At 44.8% G+C, this 23,589-nt stretch overlaps 1 protein-coding gene across 1 annotated transcript in view; it reads right to left on the bottom strand.

The window, feature by feature from the left end:
• MYBBP1A (MYB binding protein 1a) overlaps positions 1-23,589 on the bottom strand; it is a 61,027-nt gene that overhangs the window by 22,994 nt on the left and 14,444 nt on the right. The window contains exons 17-23 of the mRNA XM_032993729.2: positions 23,146-23,283; positions 22,259-22,423; positions 21,070-21,227; positions 20,101-20,235; positions 18,761-18,869; positions 16,275-16,406; positions 14,381-14,449 (exon numbers count right to left, since the gene is read on the bottom strand). Coding sequence (XP_032849620.2) covers positions 14,381-14,449; positions 16,275-16,406; positions 18,761-18,869; positions 20,101-20,235; positions 21,070-21,227; positions 22,259-22,423; positions 23,146-23,283 — 906 coding nt within the window. The remainder of the gene's footprint in view (positions 1-14,380; positions 14,450-16,274; positions 16,407-18,760; positions 18,870-20,100; positions 20,236-21,069; positions 21,228-22,258; positions 22,424-23,145; positions 23,284-23,589) is intronic.

The following is a 23,589-nucleotide window of genomic DNA, read 5'->3' as shown; positions in this document are numbered from 1 at the left end:
TAACCTTCCTTGACACATTATAAAAGACCAATAATTAGAAAAGACTGAGCACTCCAACACTGCAGGCAAGACAGTCTTCTTGGCTGAGAACTGTCGTGACAATATTTAACAGAGGACTTAAATTTGTGACTAACTTAAAACTCTGGAGTTTCACACAGCCTGTTAACCTCAACAGGACCAAGCTGCAAATTCTCTGGGGGAGGTGAGAAGAGGGAAAACGGGATTCTTTCCAAAGTTAAGGACAAAATCAAAAAATTATCCTTCAAGATCTTTACCCAGCATTCTCACTGAACAAGCATCAAATGCCAATTACTTACTTAAAACATATAAAACTTATTTGAAAGCTTAGATGTAAAAAGTGAAAACCAGAAGTGATTAAGAAACATTTGCCAAACAGATTTTCCTCACCCCCCCAAGCTGTAACTCTCTCACATGGCGTGTGCACACACACACGCATTCCATATATGTTTCAAATTCGAGGGGAAGGGAGGATATGAAGCAAAGCCTCATCTGCGGCTGAAGAAAACTATTTTTGAGAACAAAAATTAATTTTTAACTTCCTCACCACTGCTGAAACAAGGTGCACACAAGCACCGGAGCCAAGATTCTCATTTAGCAGCTATATGAAAGGTTTCAGAGTGGAAAGTGCTAGCGCCTTCTGGGATAAGTAGGACTGTTACAACAACACAGCTGGCATGTTCCGTTACGTGGAAGTGCCCGTGCCAGGACACCCGAGCATCTTGATTTAAAAATGTGCTGCCAACGCTCCAAGGCAGCACCCGAAGCTAGACATCTCTCTTACCCCCAAATTTACCCTGTTGTCTGCTCCGATTAAGGGAGTGCCTCTCCTGCACCCTGCTGCTGGCTGCTGCCCCTGCCCGGCGCAGGGACAGTGCCGGTGCCGGGTGACAAAGCCCCGTGCACAGGGACGGGGACAGGACCGGCACTGCCGCGGCGCGGTGCCCGGGCTGCGCCGCCGGCTCTCCGCAGGAACGCGTGTCACCCGTCACTAGACACTCCTGGTGCCCGCAGGCAGGGTCAGAGAGCTCACGCTGGCCCAGGACACACCGTGGAAGTCTTCTCTGCACGATCGTCTGGCTGGGGAGCTGAGTTCAATATTTCCTGCTGCAACCCAGTGTCTTCAGACTAATCCATCGGCTCTTTCACGACGTCCCCTCGGCCAGCCTTGACAGCGGCCAATACTGCTGTCTGAGCGGGATACGATTTGCCCAGCGCAGAAGTTGTCCTACCAGATGACAGTTCCCAAGCCTGCAAATTTGCCCTCCTGCCTCCAGGAACAGACAAGGCACAGTAACGCAGTAAAGTAAACGCTGACCAGACACCCCCCACCCATCAACCTCTGTCCCCTGCTCGCACACCATCCCTGGGCACCAAACACCACCACCTGGGCCAGGCAGGAGTTTCCTCCTAGCCCTCGCTCAGTCTGGCCTTGCCAAAAAAAAAACACCAAATAGGAGATTTATGAGCCCAGGAACAAAATTCTCCTTGCCAAAAAGTAATCAAAACAAATGATATTTTACAGCTTAAATTAAGTTCCTGCGACAAATGGATGAAAAAATTTTGCAAGGCTAGTTAATTACAACATGTAAAGCATTGAAGTGACACTTAAATCATATTTTACAACCTTGGATAAGAAAGGCAATTTTAGTCAGTGTCCTCCCACCAAGCATCCCAGGTCATCAAGCTCTTGGAATTTTCAGTGAATTCAGAAAAAGCCAACCTGCACTGCAACCTAGTTTCATGAAAAGTAGATTGTACCTGTTCTTCCCTCCTACTAAAAAAGCACATTTCCACAGATACATCTTTCCATCCAGGAACCTTTAAACAACTCGCAACAGCTTGTGTATTAGCACATTGAAAATAATTGTCACACATGAGACACATATTGCTCATTTCATCGTCATGTAGATGATCTGTTTAGGCCTTCTCGAGTACAAAGAAATCGTCAATGAACTCTGTTGGGTTTGTGGGTTCTTTTATGTTAACTTTTATTTCTGAACCTCTGAGACAGCCACCAATCCCCTCTCTAGCTAGTTTCTAAACAAGTTAAACGGAAGCTTGGAAACACAAAGGTGTGTCCTCTTCAGCTGTTGGAACATACAACCCCAGTAATTCCTACTGTGGGCCAACCTCCCAGGCACTGTATCTCAGCAGTGGGAAAAACGAAGAACAGCCGCCTGCTCATCACCTGCAGGTGAATTGGGTCTCTCACCTTCACGAGAGGCTCAACACCGATGACACGGGGATGGAGGAAATCTCTTGCTAAAACACTGCAAGTAGGAGAAAGCCAAACGCACAGGATGCGGTGCTACACTCAGATCTTGGTCCCCACTTTGGAAGCTCTGCTTTTGCATTTGAGGTTTTCCTACCTTGCTTACTGAAAAAGAACAAAGCTCCCTGGGAGACAGCAACCGAGACAAAACTGACTGAAGAAATCCCCATCTTTCTACCACTCCTGCTGACTCCCCTCTCCTCTTTATTTTTATTATCTTTCATAAACCTCTTCACCCATGGCTCAGATCTCCTGCTTTAAGCAGCAGCAATGAAAAGTTAAGAAATCTATATAATTCTACTACTATTCCCAAGGCTCTGAGAGCAGCTGTCGCATCGATCAGATGGGCTGTTAACTTCATTCTGCTGCTACCGAGTACTTGTCTATACTACAGAAAGTTTTATCACATTAGCTGAGCTGGCACATCCTCCTCCCCCACTGCATGAAAACAGCTATTGCAAGGCACAAGCACTTAAACCACCACCACTCAATCTGGCTGAAAATGCGGAATGAGCTACACCCCATAGAAACCACCTTTATAGAATGCAGCTGCACCTACAAGAGTTATGTCAGCCTTAGCCCTGCAGGTAAAAATAATCATTGCCTCCACTGACAAAGTCACACCAGTACGTTTTTTTTTAAATGTACTTGAACCAGCAGAAAACCCAGGACTAGCCATCAAGACAGTGGAGCAGCCTGCCTGCAGACCAGGGCATATATACAGTATTCACTTATGTACAGGTTTCTTCATGCCCTAAAACATTATTACTTCATTTGTTTAATCAGGGACTCTGCAAATCACATTCTCTCCACTGCTGCTGAGGACTGGATTTTTTCCATGCTGGGTTCCTCTGCAAACAGTGCTCTGGAGGATGTTCTTGTCAGAGCAAAAGCCTCATCTTGCACTTGTCTATCCAGAGGAGCCCATTTGTGACAGCCTGCTCACTGCAACAGGACATTCAAGCCCAATACAAGTGGGCACACATATGGCTGCTTCCTTCAGCACTGTTCTGCTGGCAGCTGGGACAGCTGGGAAAGGAGGGGGAAAAAAATAATTTAAAAAAAAAAAAAAAAATCAAAGCTCCCTCTTACAGCACAATCTAACAAGAACTAGTGACAGAAATAAGACGTTGCTAGATTTTAAAGGCAGTAGAGATGAGTCAGTACACACAGAGAGAAGATTTGACACCACAATTTTTCAGAGGATAGCTGCGCAATAAATACTGGGCTTCACTGGCAGGCTTTCTGCCCAAGATGAAGGGTCTGCAGGACATTTGGGCAGTCAAAACAATGAACATATAAAATAACACACCGGACTCCTGGGCCAGGCCTGGCTGATGGTATTAGGCACTAGCTTTGAATATTCAATTTGCATACAACAAAGACAGCTAGTGAGCACTCAGGACTGGGGAAGACATTATTTACCTTGTGCTCTTCCTTCACCAAAGGCCAACAGGCAGACCCTCAGGACACAGCAATCCATACCGAACAATCCATATATTGCTCTGCTGCTTTGGTGAACAGAGATTAATTTCTCCCAGGGGTAACCACTTATCATATCAGAAATGCTAATCAGTCTTAATGTTGCCATCAAAAAAAAAAAAAAGAAAAATCAATATCTTATTATCCTAAATTCCTGGAAAAATAAAAAGATGCCATAATTAAGTGAGCCATGAGAACACAAGATAAATCACAGCAGCAGAACACAGATTAGTGCCCATGAGTGCTGATGTTTTCTTGCTCTGTCCATAATGCCCGATTATGGGACTGAAACTTCGGTGGGGAATATTGGTACCATAGGGCATACTGAGACCAGAGGATAAAAGAACAACAGATTCTGTGCAATGCATCCAAGCCTCTCCCTTCCTGCATTAAAAAATAATAATAATAATAATCAGGAAATATGCCCATTTCCCTCTCCACTCCCAAATACATTCCTCTCCCAAGTTAAGAACAAAGCCGCAATTAAGAAAAAAAAAAAAAAAAAAAAAAAGAATTAAAAAAAAAAAAAAAACACAAAAAAAAACATAAAAACAAAAACCCCACACAACCTAAGGCTGGCTGGTTTCTTAATATGGCCCTGTTTATTTTGGAGCGTTTCCACTCTGTTTTTACAAGCTCTTCACTCTAAACACCAGAGCAAGAAACGCTCTTTTGTTAAGAAATCAAAGCAGAGATTCTCACAGGACATCCCAGTAGCTAAGGCTCAAAGAAACATTACCAAATATTGAGAAACCTCTTGCAAAATCATCTGGGGCACCATCCTTTCTCTTGACCCTGGCTTTCCTCTTGAAAAACAAAACAAAACAAAAGCAAACAAACAAGAAAAAAAAAATTGAAAACAAGCAAATAACAAACAAAAACTATCCCCAAAGCTTTCTTTTTGTCAATTTTTATTTTGCACACATACACATTGTATTATCAAACATCAAGAAACTCCACTGACACCTCAAGTCACTTGCACACATCCATATGACCAAAACTAAAACCGTCCCCTCCAGTTCCCTCACCTGGCTGCTCCTCCCACCACCTTCTAAGCCAGATGTCTCCTCAGCACAGCAAAGCCAATTTTCCTCAATTCCGGAGAGACATGCAATAGGATTTTCTTTAGGCTATTCAGAAGGCAGCCACTGCATAATGCAGCCTATTTAAAGAGACTTTGTGAAAGTCAAATTTAATAATTTAGGAGATTTAAGAGCAGTACGCATTCAAAAAAAATCCCCATGTTGCCTAGGCACTGTGTGCCTTTTAGCTGCTGTCCCCAATTCACTAGACCAGTCTAGATGTTGCAAGGACAAAAGGTTTTCATCTTTTGAGAACATTTATCAGCAAATAATGAGAAATTAGAATTCCAAATCACTCAAAACGTCAACTATGGAAGTTTAGCTTTCAAGCAGTGCACTCACACATCAGTAGTATTGTTAGCTTGGAACATTGAAATAAACAGCATTGCTAAGCAAAAAAAAGTTGGAAATTTTACTGGTTTGAACTTTGTAGAGTTGTCGATTCAGATGCTCACAGGGGACCTTTTAATTTTGCAAAGTCCACTGAGAGAAGCAGCAGGACATGACAGACTGCACATTGCCCTTGGGGAGAGCAACGTGGCTTGGGACCCTATTCTGCTAGGAGGTTGCTGAGAAGTCCTGCAGAGAATTATGAACTCTTTTTTTGTGCTTTGGCTTTTGCCGTGACATTTTAATACTTGCCAAGGGAAAGCAGAAACAGAAGCAGCCAAAGCCCATTCCTCCCACACCCCCAAAACAACAACAAAAAGGGACCTACCACTTTCTACACGAACTCCTAAGAATATCCTTGTCAGTGAACACAGCCCAGGTAGACACTTCATTTTAAGCTGCAGAAGCTCTAATCTTTCTTCGCTTGCCAACAAAACACCCTGCCAACACACTTGCTAGTAATTCCAAACCAAGATCCAACGGTCCAGTTAACACAGCAGAAGTCATCACCCAGCATTTCAACAAAACAGGATTCTATCCTGATGATTTTGTAGCATTTCATAGCATGAATATAACTCAAGCCCATATGACTGAGATAGTGACCAATTTCATCACAACCACAGACATTTCTTCTCCTCCTGTTTTTGTTTTGCTGTTATTAAATACATGGCAATGACCTTGCCTCCAAGCAAACTTTTCCCATTTGCTCTACACAAATATCTACTCATCAAATTGTCAAAGGGGCTATGTTTGTCAGGCAGAGCAGAACACACTTGGGTGGTTCACTCTCTTTTTAAAAACTATCAACTCCCCACATGTCAGATGGCAAGTTTAATTTAGTTGCTAGGAAATTACTCAGTCTTGGAAAATCACTGCAGTATGGTATGTATCTAATTCAGCAAGTCCATCCGATATGCAGGACTGTTAATGCTACTGCTCGGTCCCATCCTTGGACAGCTCTTGCCAGCAGCTGTGTCTACAGTAACAACTAAAGCCTATGTGACCTTTAATTTTCTTACTTCCTCCCAGCAACAGGGGACAGTGTTTCCTCCATTACTGATGATTTGCTACATGACCATCAATGCAATCAGCTGAACAGTAGTGAACAGAATAAATACAGTTTGTATTTCCGGAATCAGAATAAAGAGACAAATAGGAGCTTTTTCATGTTCTGTTTGTGCTGCACTGAGTATGGTGGAATATAAAGACTGGGACTGCTAACAGGGCAGTTCTCTGTGCCAGTCAATTAGTGCCTGGTATCGCTATGGTTTTGCATGTGGGCAATGCAGGCAACTATCTGCTAGACATTTTTTGCAAAAGACACAGAGGCCGTTAAAAGCCACCAAGAAATACAACAAAAAATAAATATATGACAGAAAAAAGAAAGAAACATAAACAACTAACAACATGCATGATACTCCAAAGAGATCCTGCAGACTCTGACAGGGGTCTCTTGTTCAACTGAAATACACCACAAGCACACAAAGTTCTCAATGCAAATACAAGTAAAAATTCATGCCATCGGATTTCAAGGACTCAGCATAAATGCAGTCAGGAGGACCTGAAAAATTTAAACAGATTTTCTTAAATTTTCAACCATTTCACATAAGTGACAAGAAAGGGAGACAGAATCATGGCTTATAAAGCAGTTCAACAGAGCTACATTTTACTATGGGGTCAGACACCTTTCCAAAGAGCATGAGAGATCATTTATAGATGCTGTCAATGTCTTCCAACTTGCCAAAGAAAGATAGTTTCTTGAGCTCTCCCAGTGCAAAGGACTCTCAAAAATTAAAGGTTGGGATGCAGTAATCCACATCCACAACCATCCTAAAGGTCTAGGCATTAAAAATCTCTACACAAAAATGCAGATCATTCTGGCCCTGACCCAGCAAAGCACTTAAGCATTCAACCATTTCCCCATGGACTTTAGAGGGACAGTTTACATACCCTGGGCTAGTTCATGTCATAGGGCTTTGCTTGCTCACGATCAGGTATCTCAAAAATGTGCAGGAGCCCACCCATAGTTCAGCTTTACCTTGCAAAACACAGGATCTCCTTGACCATCTCCTTATCCAAAACAAAAACAGGAACAGGGGCAAGACGCTGACCAGAGTCAAAGCATGTCAGTTTGACATACATTTTCCAACTGCAAATGATTTATCTTCATTGAAGGGAGGATGCATACTGAACAGAGGAGGACAAAAAGGAAGAAGTCTGCAGGCAACAGCCACTGTAACGCTATCCCACAAGAAGCTATTGCTGCCTGTGGTAACTCACCCTCTGAGAGCCTGCTCACCTCAGCCGGGCGCTGGGACAGGCCCCCCCTCATGCGACACCTCCACGGAGGACACAGGCACGTGTCCCACCTCTGCCGAGGGGATGGAGGATGCTCTGAAGAAACAGCACAGTCACAGCACCTTTCAGTCACAGCACCTTTCAGTCACAGCCTATTGCTTAGCCAGCACCAGCAGCCCAGCTCTCCTTTCTGATGTGGATAGAGCTGAATTGGTGCTGGCACTTGTCTGGGGAGGTTTATTTTACTTCATTATTAGTAACAGCTTATGCAAAATATTCCACACTAAGTTCTTTCTATACCACCTGCTGGAAACTATCTGTGAGAACGCAGACAGGGCAGTGTACTAATGTAGTGATCCACACATCTACCACAGCACAAGGAGGAATACCCCCAAAACTACACACAGAGGGGTGCTGGCTTCTGATGCTTTGCAGCACTTCTACTGTTCTTGCTGTATTGAAGTTTAGTAACTTTCTAACTTAGATATTTACATAGGACACAAACTACTCAGAAGGATAACTGTCAACCAGCCAAGACCTCTTTGGCAGGACTTTGGGATCATATTTTACTCTTCTGGTGATGGCAGCTCTGGCACAGAATTGCTTCAGTTCTGTAAAATTATGTCTATATATATTTGATCCCTTTGGGGAGACTGCCAAAGCACCAAGATTAATTAGCAACTTACCTAAAATACACTCTCTATTAGATAGATCTTAAAGGGTTCCTTGTCACAGGCTGTTTTATAAAAACACATTTTGAAATATTAATGAATCTATATGACATAAGATGACATTTTGAACTCTGTCTCAGTGCCCATTCTCATCTCCACACTAAGTAAAATGACTTTTATTACTTTCATGACAGCTCTGCACTTACATCAGCTTTGCAGATTTCTAGCCAAATCACAGAAAACAAACTCACTTGATGGGCAAATATAGCATCATTATACTCCCAGCTACTGCAACTTCCTCAATCAATATAGCTTTAAATGTAAATAAGACAACAGGAATGTATTCAAACTGATGCATGACCACAGTGCAAAATTAATTGCAAAGGCCCTTAGTAATTGTGTTGCAATGTACACTCCAGGTGCCTTTCCCAAAGGAAAAGAACAAGGGACAGGTATCAAATCATTTGCATAAACTCTAGGAAGAAGTTACAGACTAGAAGTGATCCAAGCGTCTGCCAATACAAGTGAGATGAGGACAACGCCTTACGCCTGGTAGCAGTGGATGTTTCATTTACTAGTCTTCCTTTCCAAACTGGTTCCAATATTGCTGGTCAACAAGCTGGATTTCTCAGGGAAATGCATGGTTGTTCCAGTCCAGGCTTCCAGAGAGGCTGTGCATCAGCCTGTTTCCAGTTCAGAGCTGGCACTTGGAATACGCACTTGCCTGAAGCAGCCTGCATCAGCAGCAAGCCTGGATACCGCAATGGAACCAGCCACACATTTTCCTCCTTCACCTGATCCTCAGTCTAACAGTAAGTTTTCAGGTTAGAACTAGTTCACAGACTCATCCAGTCCTCTGGCACTCCCAGCATGTATGAGACTGGGGGCACTGCAGTAAGAACCTCACCACAACTAATAACGCACCACGGGGGGGGTTGTGCTGTAATAGCATCAGAGGAACAGCCCAGGACTGCACAATTACAGAAATAGGTATTACTGTAGCTATGCTCATCATACTGATGCTGCTAAAAATAAACCAGGAAGACATTCCTCACCTAAGGCTCAGGAGGGTTCTGGTATGTAGCTGAGTCATGCGACAATCATTAAATTAAACACATCCTGATCCCCAGTTTACGTTCCATCAGCACAAGCCAAAAAAACAAGTCTTTTGTGTGTACTGAAAAAGCAACACTGCACCCACTGAAACAAGGCCCAAGGAAATAATTTCAAGGTCGTGGTCTCCTGGAGAACAACTGCAGTAGTAAGATCAAATTGCATTAAGAAAGGAGGAAGCAAGAACAAGCTCACACACATTTTTTTCCTAAACAGAATTTGAGAGAACATATTTAAGTGCTTGTGGAAGACATCAGAATGACAGCAACACCTCTAGTCAACAAAACAGCACCAGCCTCCCCCACCTGTTAGCACCACATATTCTGCTTGGCTAATTGGAAGGTTTTGCACTGCCAGTGGAATCATCTGTGCCAGAAGCTTAACACAATTCATTAGCACTGGGTCAACTCAAAGGTGTAACACAAGCTCCATTTTTGATGACTTGCCATTTTCCCACAACAGTCTTACCATTGAATACTACATCCCTAGTTGTCATTTGTACCTAAGCTACTTAGAGCACATGTATGTATGCAGGCATGCATGCAGGTACTGGATTCTAGAAATGTCAGCTATACTTTGCTCAGGTGGAACTACCTTGTTGGTAAGAGAAAACTATCAAATCTACCTATATGTACAAAAAGACTGCGATGTGTGCACTGCTCCCATTTTCCTACCACTGAAGACATTTCTGCTGGCCATTACAGGAAGTACAAGGTCACAGTTCATTAGTGAGACTGATTTTCAGGACCTCAGTCCTCAGAACTGCATCCAAAGCTGGACTAGACTACTCAAGAAACTTAATTCTTTACCACCTTCTCTCTTTTTTACTTTAACTTGTAGCACCTCTCACACACCGAAGGTCCTCTTGAAAAGCTTCACAATATCTGCTTACAATCTAGTGATTTCATATAGTTTCTATTCACTTCCTTCTACAGTAGGCAACAGTGCAAAAACATCACAGGCATGAGGCAGGCCCCACCAAAAAACAATCACACAGCAAAACCAATCAGATTCCTCAGTTCAATAAATGAAAGACATCCAAACACTAGTGTTTTTATTTTTTTAAAAGCCCAAAGCATTTTAATTTGCTCACAGGCACCTCTGGGACAGCACTCATTTTTAGCTCCACACCTCAAGAAACCCAGAGTTTGAAAAACAGGCCAGCCAACACGTAACACAGCATTCAGAGCACCCGCTGCCAGTCACAGTGCATTTCAACAGGCAGAATATGATTCATGGTGTCCTGTAGTCAGTGTGGTCTCACAAAAGGTGGGAAACCCAGCTCAGCTGCATGAACTGCCTGAAATAAGGTGATTTTGCAGATCCACTGTCACATAGATCTTCATCTCATATTTTTCTGATGTATAAGGCTTAAACAGGTACCAAGTGAATTCAGGGTGTAATGACAAACACCTTTCCCTAGTCAAGCATCCCTTGCCCTTTATTCCCCCACTCACAAATGACACCAATCTCTCCTTTTCCAGGGAAACTGCTATATTACTGTCTCCTGCAGGCATCCGCACTCCAGTAGTAACATCAGAGGAACAGAACTTGGCTACACATACAAGCTTCAGTTTCAAGTTCAGTCTCAGTAAGACCACTGCAAATTCACCTTTCCAGTTTAAAACTTGTTATACAGGTTGAGCTTACTGCTAGGAAAACCTACCAACTCAGCCACTGTGAGCCAGGTTTAAAACTGCCTTAAGAGCTCTCAGCCCGCAAAGTGCTGTTCGTTTTAACTTACAAATTACTTCAATATGGAGGTGAACAACCTTACTGCTACTTTAGGCATGAAAGAACAGTGTCAGAGGAAAAAGGCTGACTTGATGTCAGTCATGCTACCTAAAGTTTTTGTTCTGTAGCTTCCTTTTTTCTGCTAAGTTTTGCATTAAGATGAAACCTCTGATACACCTGCCTTTGGCTATCTCCAAAAGACACTTCTCTACAACAATCACACAGGCCGAAGACATGCATCTCCCAGAAAGGCATGTAACACCCGTGAAATAGCTACAAACACCTCTCTCTTTACAGACACAATGCTGCTGCTGAGCGTGCGATGTTCTCCAGGTTTTAGAGGTGAGCAACTGAGGGAGACAAGATGCAGAGAAAGGCTGCAGCAGTGCAAGACCCAGCTCATCAGCTACAGCCAACAGTCCACACAGTTAAACTCTGCTTTCCAATATTTCTCGTACTCCACAGGAGCCATAACTTCATGTTAACAAACACTGCCGTTTGAAGAAATAAATCACAGCTTTCACCCAGCCACTCCTGCCCCTGAACTGACTATCCCTGTGCCCCGAACAAGACCAGTGAGTTGATCAGTTAATTTTAACATGGCAAAAGGGGGGGGAGGGAGGGGAGGGGAGTATGTGTGCAAGGGGAAGGTAAGTTTTCAGCCAATCATCCTCATACCCACTTTGCAACGTAACTGCATGAACACTTGGGCACCAGACAGACAGTGAGGTCCCCAGTGTCAGGACAAATGGCTGGGGTTGGCGAGGCCAGGCTGCTCCTCTCCAAGCCAACACCAGCTGAGCAGCATTTGAACAGCTCCTGCATTTCCTAGCGGATCCTCTCTAAGTTACAACTGACCAGAAATTGAGTTCGACAGACCTGCAGCAGCCTACAACAGAAGGCACAGGAACAACATTTCACATACAGCTCAGGTTTGCTGTTTCTTGACAAGAGCCCAGCCACCCGGGTGGCTTACTGAGCACCCAGGGAAACGTGCTGCAAATCACCCCAACCAGGCGAGTCCAGGGCCGTGACTTAGTGAACAAGTGTGGCTTTACATTAGAAGCCCCAGCAAGAGCAGAGACCCCTGAAGTATTCGTGGGACATGTACACCTGTGGCCACGAGATCTTGCCTTAAAGGCCTTAAAAAACTCAGGGACCAGTCTGGCTGAGGGGAGAGATGGAACAGACCCCCTGTCTCCACGCTGCTCTCACAAACACCCAGGTATTCAGGGTGAGGAAGAAGGAAAACCTCCCACTTACATCCTCCTCATGAACCACTTTCCTTTTATTCAAAACTACCTAAAAGCCCAACCTGAAGGTGCATCTGCTTCTCCCACCCCCTCGGGAAAGGCCTCCCCCAGGCTGGCTGGGATGGTGGCCAGCAGCCCTGCTGGGCCAGAGCCCCAGGGCTCGTTACCAGGCCAGAGCCGTGAGCCTCCACCTTCCCTCCACCTTCCCGTGCAGAGCACGGCTCTCCCCACCCAGCACGGCCCCGAGGACTCCCTGCCAAAGGGATGTGCAGAGCCAAGAAGTCAAAATCCCAGTGGGATTAGCTGTTCATACAGATGCAGCAGGCATAGCCAGCATGATCAGCATTAATAACAGGAGCGTTACAAGAGGAATTAAGCCTCACGTCTCTGGGATTAAGCTAGTTTAATGATTAAAAGCCAATGTTCAGGGGCTGAAAATGGGCGACTACCCCACTTACCTCTCAACCATCAGGGCTGGCCAAAGTCAGAGTACCAGAAGATCTTTGGGATCTTCAGGACTCTGAGTTAGGACAGCCCTTCTGGTAGCTGAGCCCCTCCACCTCGCTCCCCCAGAGGCTGCCAGGAGCTGCAGAGACTCCAGAGAAGTTATCCCCCTGCTTTACCCTCAACATCACTTTGCCACATACCTTGGTCCCTTCCCTACCCCCTAGGACACCACCAAAGCACATTTGTATTGAGAATCAGTGGGAAAATTTAATTGAAAAATTGGACATCTGATGAGGGGAAGCCAGAATTCCTGAAAAGGAAGCACTGTGCAAAACCCATAAAGCTGTAACTCCAAACTCCAGTGGCTTTACACAGCTTACTCTCCATGTTGCCTTTGTTTAAACTGTAGTACACCAGTGTCCTCTATCCAGTCTCCCACACACAGCGCACCGCATGTCCTCCCCTACTCCTCCCACCCACAGGTAAACAGGCTCTGGATACAAAGCCTGGACAGATAACTGTGGAAGCCCAGAAAGACAATGCTGTTCCCTGTGGGGAAGCAAAGATACCCACATAATGATGCTGTCTGCTTGGGATGCTGTTCTGGTCTCTTCAGGATAGTGTCAAGCATGTGCCTTACAATTAATTTGTTTGTTATTTGTGTAACACATCCTTATTTCTATCCACTGACATTACTAATAGCTTAATTCACTCTGTTTTTGTTCTTTAAAGCAGAGCCATTCCTGTTGGGTAAAAGAGCCTGAAATGCAATTTACACTGACAATGTAAAGCAGCCTTACAGTAAATACATACCTAGCCCTTCACATTCCCTCCAACGATCAGAAACAATAAAACAGCTATTTATGAAACAGAAAGGTCAATCTAGGATGCACTTCTGCAGGGGACAGATGCATGTTACAGCTAGGGGGTGGGAAAGTTTGAGACACGATGCTACTGGCCTAAAGGCTTTTTGGCTATTAACTGCATGGAAGGCACCCCCACTGCAGTGCATGCTGCAGTGAAAATCCAGACAGGCCTCATTCCCAGCTCATGCAACAGTGAGCTGTGCACTCACCCTGCAATGTTTTATTGATAAGGCTGCACTAATTTTGTGCTAGTCAGGCACATGCAATCAACCATCAAAAATCAGATCTATAGTTCAGGTGGTTTTAAGCTAGACACAGAAGCATATGGCCTAGAAAATGCAGGACAGCTGGCAAAGCGTAGAGAAAGTTCAAGAAGCTAACCTCGATCTAGCATTAGGAGGCAAGGATTACAACACACTATTAATACAGAGAAATATCTTACCAATAAGAAAGTAATCACAGAATAAGTGACTGAAGCAACCCCTGCAACATTCAGGACTCAACCCTGAAAGCTGCAGACAGTTTTTCAAGTTGATGCTACAAAAGAATCCCCATGACTGTGAATATGTAAGCTGCTTCCACAACTTCAGTTACATACCTGAAGCAGCAAGGCAGTATTTGCAAAAGCTCTCCCCACAGAAGACCACTTCTCAAAACTGTGCAGCCCTGAAGGCAGCAATAAGTATATTAAGCGTCATATGAGCTGCCATGATTGACTGTTTAATACAGCTTTGTTTGCTTTCCTTCTTACCTGCTGATGTTGCCTGGCTCCCGCTGTGATAGACTTGACAAGAGTATCTACTAACGGCTTACACATGATCTGTAACAAAGAAAGACCCAGTCTCTTATTAGTGGTTTGCTGACAGACAGAGTTGTTTTTCAAGCAAAACGGTCTATATTTTACACAGCTTCTTGAGTGAGAAGAAAATGCTACAAGAAAGAAGAGTGCCCAGAAATCAGCAACAGCTTATTTGGAAATTAACAGCTTTGCTCACACCAGCCCTGAGTTGATCACAAGGAAATGAGGAATGAAGGTCTTAAACTGGAAAAATCAGGCAAAGATTTCACCACCTGTGTTCTGCCTGGTTCTTGATTTAAGTCTGCATCTGTCTAATACTTTATGTAGGCAGATCACTTAACACAGAAGAACAGTCCCAGAGGCAAAGGAGAACATGCTGAGTTAGTCTGGGGAACGTCAGAGCATGGGGAAAGATCTGAACCCACGTGCTAAAGGGGTCAGAAACAACTGTGTTAGGAGAAATGCCTCCCTGCAGCCAGGTTATCTTAAAGTTGTTCCCTGCAACAAGTCTTGATCAAAACAACCTTTGTAGAGGAGGTTAATTGTCATCAAAGCTTGATGAACCTCTGTTCTGGCCTAATCTGCTAATTTCTATGTTTACAGGCAAAGTATTTCCAAATTGAGGGGTACAAGGAATCCAGACACAAGAAATGAGAGACCATCTGGATTGCAACTACTTTACTGGTATACCTCTAACGTTGTCTATCAGGCACTGTAAGGCCTGGCCCTGACAAAGCATGGACAGCAGTTTGCTGCACAGTTCACTGACACATTGCGCAGATGGTTATTCCAACCACACCCCCTGAAATGGCTTTTTTGGGGTGGGAAGACTACTAAAAGAACAGGTAACTCTAGTAAGTGGACAAAGGCCAGCTTTAAACAGGCCAATATCCATGTATATCATTACCTTTGCTTTATAAAAGGGATGAGCTTAAAGATTTGAAAAGACATTTCTGCAAGGAACAGACACATGGAATCCACAGGCTCTAGAAACCTGCAGATGGGATCTTAAGCTTGCTGTCCATGTGGGCAGCACACAACCCTTCTCTTCCCCTTATTTCACTAACTTGTGTAGGCGGCACCGTGGGCTGGTGTCCTAAGAAACCTGGTATGCAAAAGAACTCTCTCCTGGACAGATTCCCTTAGAGTCTGAAAGCAACTTCCCCAAGTTACACAAGCCTGTGTCTCCTCCCATCAGACATCGATTCTAAAAGGTTGAAGCCCTTGAGAAAGGGCTTCTGGCAACTGTCTCTACCTCACTCTGACCTAAAAATCCCTGAAGAACTGTATGACATTCAGGCACAAGGCTTGTTTCTTAAAAACTGACTGTCCTCATTGTGCAGACCAGCTCCAGGCACAGGTCAAGTTTGCAGGAAATACCTCAAACATTTTAGTAACTAACACTGTCTGAACATCCAGCTTGCAGATTAGCTCTACGCTCCACAGTCTTCTTGGAAGAAAATTGATAAACTGAGCATGCAGTCAGAGCAAAGCTGGACAGCAGCTACATTAGCTGTTTAAACAAGCTGGCCCCTTCTGCCTTTGTGCAAACCTTGCTCATCCATGTTGTCTTGAATATTGGCAAAAAAAAATAGAGCTTCTTAGGCTATGCTTTAAAGACCAGCTTTCTGTTCATCTACATTCTCCATACAATATCCCAATCCAAACCACAAATGAGATCCCAGCCTTCTACAGCACTGCTATCAAAACATGCAGTATTAAGAGTCTGATCAGGTGAAGATCCTAGGAAGCTTTACAGCAGTTTTAAAATCCCGCAGTGAAGCAGAAAAGTTTCTCTCTCTACTTTGCCAGAAAGACAACATACCACACAGTCAGCAACACTTACCGGGAAGCGCCTGAAGAGATCATGAAACATGGAGCTTGTAAGGGCACTGTTCCGTTTGGTCAAGAATTGTGTCAGTGCTTGCTGATATATTACAGTCACCCTCTTCATATCCAAACAACCTGTGCTCAAAAGCTGTAGGGGAAAAAGCAGAACAAAAAAATTTCCAGTGAAACACAAGGATGAATCACTAGCAATGAAGTAAGTCATTCCTACCAGCGCACACAGATTTTTCCAACAACTAGATACTCTTAGGTAGCTTATATGATACAGGCCTATGAGATACAACACAGAACCATGAAGAAACAACAATAGTGGGCTCCAAAGATGCTCTCCCAAGTACCAATAGCCATATGACCATGTTAGCAAAGGGCAGCACAGCTTTCTAGTAAGACTACCTACATGGCATGTAGTGTGGTGTGGTGGGGGGACTGTACTTCTAGGTTTGTGGTGGGCTCATCTAACATATGTGAGGTTCACAGAGCACTCCAAGGCCATCCTGCAGCAGCTGTGCTGTGCATATGGTGTTCTCGGCTGTAGAGCTATGTGAATCTGTAGATATGCAGATCTGAATTTGGAGAGACGCACTTAGCAGCTATGCTAAGTACTATGCTAAGGACTTCCAGGTACCCAGCAGACAAGCCCTTGCTCTGATCAGGGATCCAGCCATCCCAGAACTGTGTAACTGCTCTAATATTCCCCCTCATGGGGAACAAGAAGCCCAGACCAGCAACTGGCTGAGACCTGCACAGGCCAGATGGATCTAAACTAACAACACAGGGGTGAAGGAAGAGCGAAGTGCAGAGCATCGCATCCTGATGTTCTTGACTCTGCTCATTTTGCCAGGGAAGCACAGCTCTTCGCGACGGAACAATTACGGCCCAAGAGGTGAGAGCTGTGATTTTCACAACAGCGGTTGCGCCTTTTACAAATCTCTGCCCACACATTTTTTCCACGGCCCTATTGCAAGTTAAAGTCACGTTAACACTGTGTCCCATTTTCAGTTCAAACTCCCAGGGCTACTGCAGCTGAACACAGGCTGGCGTGGAACAGGGGAAATGCATCTTGAAATACATGACCCCAGTTTCCTCATGAAGCATCTATACTTAACATTTATTTGAATACACATCTGCAAGAAAAAAAAAACGATTGCTCCTCCCATGCGGATTTTTACTGTAAAACATTTTTTCTGTAGTAACAGGCTTTTCCATAAATTTGGCCACTGCATCATAGGGTCTGCTCTAGTTGCACTTTACTGCTTACCAAAAAGCTCCAAATTATGCCCACAAAGCACTGCTCACTGGAAACACACACATTTGCCTCTGGCTCCCCACTGCAAAACCTTCCTGATCTCAACACAACATTGGCACCAGTAACATCACACAAACTGAACTGTCATTTCCCTCAAACCAGCAACTCGCTTCAGCTGCTGGCTGTGTCCTTGGGTGGTCAAGACCACAGCTCTGTTCCTGCAGGAATAACAGCCTTCCCTGTGAAGCAGCACAAGGATGCTGTGAAGCATGTCTCACTCTAGCTTCAACGCCAAGTATGTCGTTTATATTCCCCACAGATCTCCCACTTTGTTTTTCTTTCCAAAAAGACCCAGCAGAGAACAAGAGCTACTTGGATTAACACTCCCAGTCTCCCACTAAGCCTTAGAAACACTGGCTATCTTTTCAGCCACTAATAATATCTCAGTGTTTGTAATTTCCATGCCCTCCCTTGTCATGAGGTAGCCCTGTTTATTTTCCTCCCCCATAAAATGTCAACAGGATTAAGGCATTAATTCCTGCACACAATTTGAGAGGATCAGAGGCAAGTATCAGGCAGCTGGTGAAACACTACTTGCTAGGTTTCTAGTGAAGGTGACTGGATTTGGCTGCCCAATATACAGGGTCACCAAATCCAGAAACCTGTGGAATTCAGCAGAGACAGTAGGTGAGAGGGAACCAGACAGTAAGGCTCCCTCAGTAACAGACACCCATAGCACAACCAGGTGAAGGGTCTCCCTGCAAACAGCTACCACTGAAATCAGGGCTGCTCTGCGCTCTCTTCACCCCGAGATAACTCAGCTCACACCTCAGAGAGACAGTTCATTCTCATCCACCACTATCCTGTGTCTCTCTGCTCCTCAGCACCCTCCAGGAAAAGAACTCAAGAGTGACTGCCGAGAGATTAATGGAAAAAATAACAAATCAGCCAGGAGAGCAGCATAAACATATATCAGGCTTCTTAGGCAATTAACCTAGATCCACTGTACATCAGCAGCCCCCGGTGGCTATGGGCAAGCAGACACTGCAAAGGCAGGAGAGTGAGGGCCAGGAGGGGATGGGGAATGCAACAGCTTTACAGAAAAGAAATCACGTAGACAGGTATCTGCAGGCAGCAGGAACAGTGAGACAGAATAAGCAAGGCCCACTCAGAAAAAAAGGGGGTAATGCAACTTTACTGGCAAAAACCACAGCCTCAAGAGCAGCCCACTGTCTTACCTGACAAGCCTGCGGGACAGCGTTGCTCTGTTCCTCTGGCAGAGGGGGAGGAGTGGATGACTTATTGGACGTGTTTCCTCTCAACACTCTGAGCAGGTATAATGAAGCACTAAAAAAGAAAAGGGGAGAACATAGCAGTTACCACAGTGTCACAGGACCACTGCAGAGCCACCTGAGGGCAGAGGCCAAGTGATGCAGGCAGCTTATTCTGTACCGAGGGAGGTTCAAGACCCCAAGAGGGCCCCTTCTCTCAGTCTAATCCACTCTTGCCAGACCTAAAGACAAATAAATCTTAGGAGGCTGCTAAATCATTTTGTTATCTGTCACTGCAGTCAGACATCCCCACTATCAGCCTCGTTTCCTCAAGCTCGTGCTTTTGACTAGTACTGCTTGAGGACTTCTGCATTTGCCCAGGATTCCCAAGCTTGCATAGCTCAGCCAGCACTGCACGGCAGCTCTCTCAGCCCAGGCTGCCCTGTGCCTGGAGAACTCAGGCATATCAGCTGAGAGAGCACACAGACAGTCTGCTGCTTCTGAGAAATGTCATATTAACTGGGCACTGCCACTGCCAGGAAGCTGTCAGGGAGCCCCGTGGCACACACAGCCAGCCCTGCGTTGCCAGCAGTGTCACGGTTCCTGTACAGCCACGAGCCAGGTGTGCTGCAGAGCCAACACTGCCCAATGGCACTGGGTTGACCATGCAACATGGTACCCACAACCCACAGTTGTGTTAAGAAATCCAAGACAGAGTGTGAAAGTCCTCCAGAAACTACCTGGAAGCCACAAGAGAGCCTACTGGTAAATGGCACTCCCGTTTACACCAGGGAACGGCGAGATTGCTCATGTTTCCTAATAAATACATATATGGCTTCTCCTAATTCAGCTGCCTTCAGCAGCAAAGGAGTGAATACTGGTATGTACAGTCGGGACTCAATCATTATTGTCCTCACTGTGCTATCATGGAGACAGTAAACCACTGTATTTACAGAATAATCATTGCAGACTGACTACAAATTATACTCATCCCTGCACTGAATCACACACAATTCATTACTCCCCAACGAAGCCTCAAGGAAGTACTTCCGATCGTTATCAGCAAAGCTGTACCAGACCATTTCTGTATCACAGAGCCTGTACAAAATAATGACCAAAAAACAGACATCTGTTTAAAAATGCTTCAGACTGCCAAGATGACTGACTAGTTCTCATGTAAAGCACAGACACTCGCATCTACCCTTCATCAAATCTCTCACCTCTCTGAACTGTTTTCACAACGACATTACACCTGCTTACAGACCAGCCCACAGCACCAAGTAAAGATGCTCCTTTTTAACATTCACCTGAAATAATAGAGAGCCACTGAAGAGTCAGTGTGCTTGCAGGCTTTCTCCACAAGCCTCTCCACAAACGCGTGCAAATCTTCTTGCAGGGCATCTGCTCTCTTGCAGTACTGCTTAGCTCGGCACAATGCGTTCCTGAAAGAGCATTAAAAACAAACCCAAAGCTGTTACCTACAGAAAGAGCTCCAGGAAACAGATTGCTATGAACCCTTACTACTGGGCTCAGGGCAACACAAACAAAAACAGTGCTAGCAACGGGCAGCAAGAGTCAATCATTGCTGTGGCAAAACGGGTGAGGAGACTCACTGCTCTTTGTCTTCAAGCACCCACTTAGGCATCAGAGTTCACTTTCCTCCGGAGCTCCCACAAAGGGGACTGGCTGCCTCAAACCCTGTTACTGCAGAACTGCTTCTCAACACAGGGTAGAGAGCAGCACTGAAAATGCTTTACAGCAGCACTGAGGATGCCAGGGAGTGGTATAGCAAGGACACATCATGTCACACACCATGCTTTATGTCTGTGCCCAGCCTGCATCATGCCTCACTTCTGGCTATGCACAGAGAGAATTTGCAGTCTGTCTGTCTCAGTAGTAATTTGTTGGCATTTTTGTTCCGGCCACAGCAGCAACTCTGTAAACCCAGGGAGTCATTGCATAGTCTGCCTCAGAGGTCAGAGGCCTGTGGAGATACTCAGTGAAATGGCACCGTGCCTGCAATACCAATATTTGTTCTTAAGGTTTCCATCAGCAGACAGGTTTGACACTGGAAGGCCCTTAGACTAGAAACCCCAGATCCTAATTTCTTTCCTACAGGTTATGACTAAGCATTGTGTGCATGCGTGGTGCTGGTAACCTAAATCTACATAATCTGTAAGTATAGCAATTGTCTTCAATTTTAGAAAGACTCAACCAACACAACTGGTACCTATCAGAAGCCACTGCCTATTGTCCAGAGGACTAAGGACACTTACTTGAAGATATTGGCTGTTTTCTGGAGGAAGTCAACCTCCTGCTTGTCAGAATCTGAGCTCATGCACTGTTCAATCACGCGAAGCAGGGGCTCAATGACATCAAACACCAAGGGGCTCTCAGATTGCTTAGTCAGAAAGGCTTCAATCAGATCCAGCACCTGAAAACACAGAGTTACTGATGTGAGAACTAATGTAGACAGGAAAACACGATGATCTACCCAGAGCAGCTCCTTCAGACTGGAGTGGGCTACATAGCGGTTGGAGGGGGCTGAAGAAAACTATTTGCAGCTGAGATCTACACACCTTCTGCTATCATGTGTACTGCTAGGGCATGAGAAATTGAAAATTTGAAATTTCAAACTAAAGATTAAAGGCTGTCTGTTGACTTCAGCCTATTTTGTACAGTGACAGCAGTTATGAGAATCACTGCCACCTGGCCAGACCTGCAGTCACTGTAACTTGGCACCTATCACTGTTAGCACCGCTGACTGATAGCTCTCACCCCTGCAAGCCTCCCTCGACTTCCAGACAGTGCATTAGCATAAAATGAGCCTCTTCTAGCACAGCATCAGAGTGAAAATGCAGTAAAGCCTTCATCTTGGCTGATCTGACACCAGACATCTATACCTGAGCAGCTGGAGCTTTCCCTGGATGTTCAAATATCCTGGAAAGTCCATGCTGACACCAAGTGGCCTGAAGTCCGTATTACAGCCAAAAATAACCAGGGGGTGTTAGCCATAATCCTCCTGATTTTATCAGCATAACAAGACCCCAAAAAAACCCACTTGCATCGCAAGATTACCGGAGGGATTTTATGCACGTCACACTGAGGCACACCAAGCTTGTCCAGTTCACCAAAACTGACAGGCAGCTACCTTTGGGTACGTGCGGGGAAGGATCTAATAAACTGAATTGTTTCAGGTCAGCAAATGGAAACCACGGTTCACTTTTTGATAGCACAGTCCTTTTTTTTGTTTTGAAGTAGGAATGTGAAGCCCTCAATCACTGACCACAATCTTGCCATGCCAGGTGCTGTACAAAGTCAGAACAATCCAGTCCCAACCTCCAGGAGCTCATGACATACATGAATGTCCAAGCTGTTTAGCGTTAAGTAGCTCATGGCATGCAGTAGGCTACAATTAACATGCTAGTAAGCCAGAGGTCTTCACACCAAACACTTATCTCTCACCTTAATCTTGAAATCCCTCCGTAAGATCTTTTCTTTCCGCATCTTGTCTTTCTCATTCTTCTTTGCCTGGATCCGTTTCTGCTGCTCCGCAAAAAGGGCCGAGATGTTCTTGTCAAGAGCCATCATAGCCTCATCATCCAGCTCTTCATCACTTTCATCTCCTCCCTTTTGTTTTTAGAATGCAAAAACAACATGTCGTTTCATGCACTTCAAAAAGACAGTGGGGAAAGAACCACAATCGATAAGACTTACAATCACAGTATGGATGTAGCTTCCTCTAGACCCAGAATAACAACAAGGGGAGGGAAAACATGCTCAGATCAATGAGAAATCTAGCTCATATTTCCTATCAGGTAATCCTGGCTGCACAGTACTAACATGTAGAGCTAGAGGACTGGGAGAGGGAGGAGACTGAGGTTTTGACACTGACTCCCTCTGTGCTGTTGCTCCTTCGGTAAAGAAGTTAATGCTACCCTGTCTGTAGCCTTTACAGGAATCATTAAACCATGCTCCAGCACTGCTATAAGAAGTCTCCAGAGCAGCCTACAGGGACCACACTCCTCCACACAGGCCAGCCAATACAGGTACCATGTAACAGTATCTCAGTGCTTTAATTCACATCAATCTCATTTCTTACAGGCAGGAATACAAGCTGTATCAGGCTAGAATGGACAAGCAAAAGCACTCAAAACACACTAACAATAAATAAAAGAACAAGTGACTTATTCCTACAGCTTGCTTTGAAGATCCTGAGCTCCTACTTCAAATGCCATAGAAAGATGACTGCCAGGGTTATCACTGCATGGGCTCGAACAGGATGTGGGCATCACATAATCTTTCACCTAAACCTCCTGGTATTTGTATCAAGGTAGGCAGTGAAAACATACCAATGCATTCCCTGCTTGAAGAACATTCATCAGTTGACTGCGAAAATCATCATCAACTTCATTCTTTTCCTCATCTTCACTGTCATTCTCTTCCTCAGTGTTGCTTTCATCTGAGGAGTCCTCACTTCCTTCCTCGTCCTGAGGAAGAAAAGGTCATCTGCCGACTCCACCACTCCTCAAGTCCTACTCAATCCTCAGGTGTTCAGAAACAAAAACCTCAAGCCTCCCCTCACCCCACTGCCTTGCTTCCAACCCTCAAATTCAAGTAGACACCCCAGATAATGAGATACCAGGTCTTCACAAGAGCTAAAAGCAGAACATAACACAGACTTCTCTGTCTTATTTAATAAGTATCAGAAAGAAGATTCCAAGGAACATCTGAAGTAACAGCCCCCATCTGACTCTTCTTTTCTGCTAATGCTTGTAATGCTTTGTGAGTGGAAT

The sequence above is a fragment of the Tyto alba genome, unplaced genomic scaffold (genome assembly GCF_018691265.1).
Source record: "Tyto alba isolate M040663 unplaced genomic scaffold, T.alba_DEE_v4.0 Super-Scaffold_19, whole genome shotgun sequence".
Lineage (NCBI taxonomy): Eukaryota > Metazoa > Chordata > Aves > Strigiformes > Tytonidae > Tyto > Tyto alba.
Note: the sequence above shows the minus strand (reverse complement) of the source record. Positions and strands in the feature narration are given on the sequence as shown.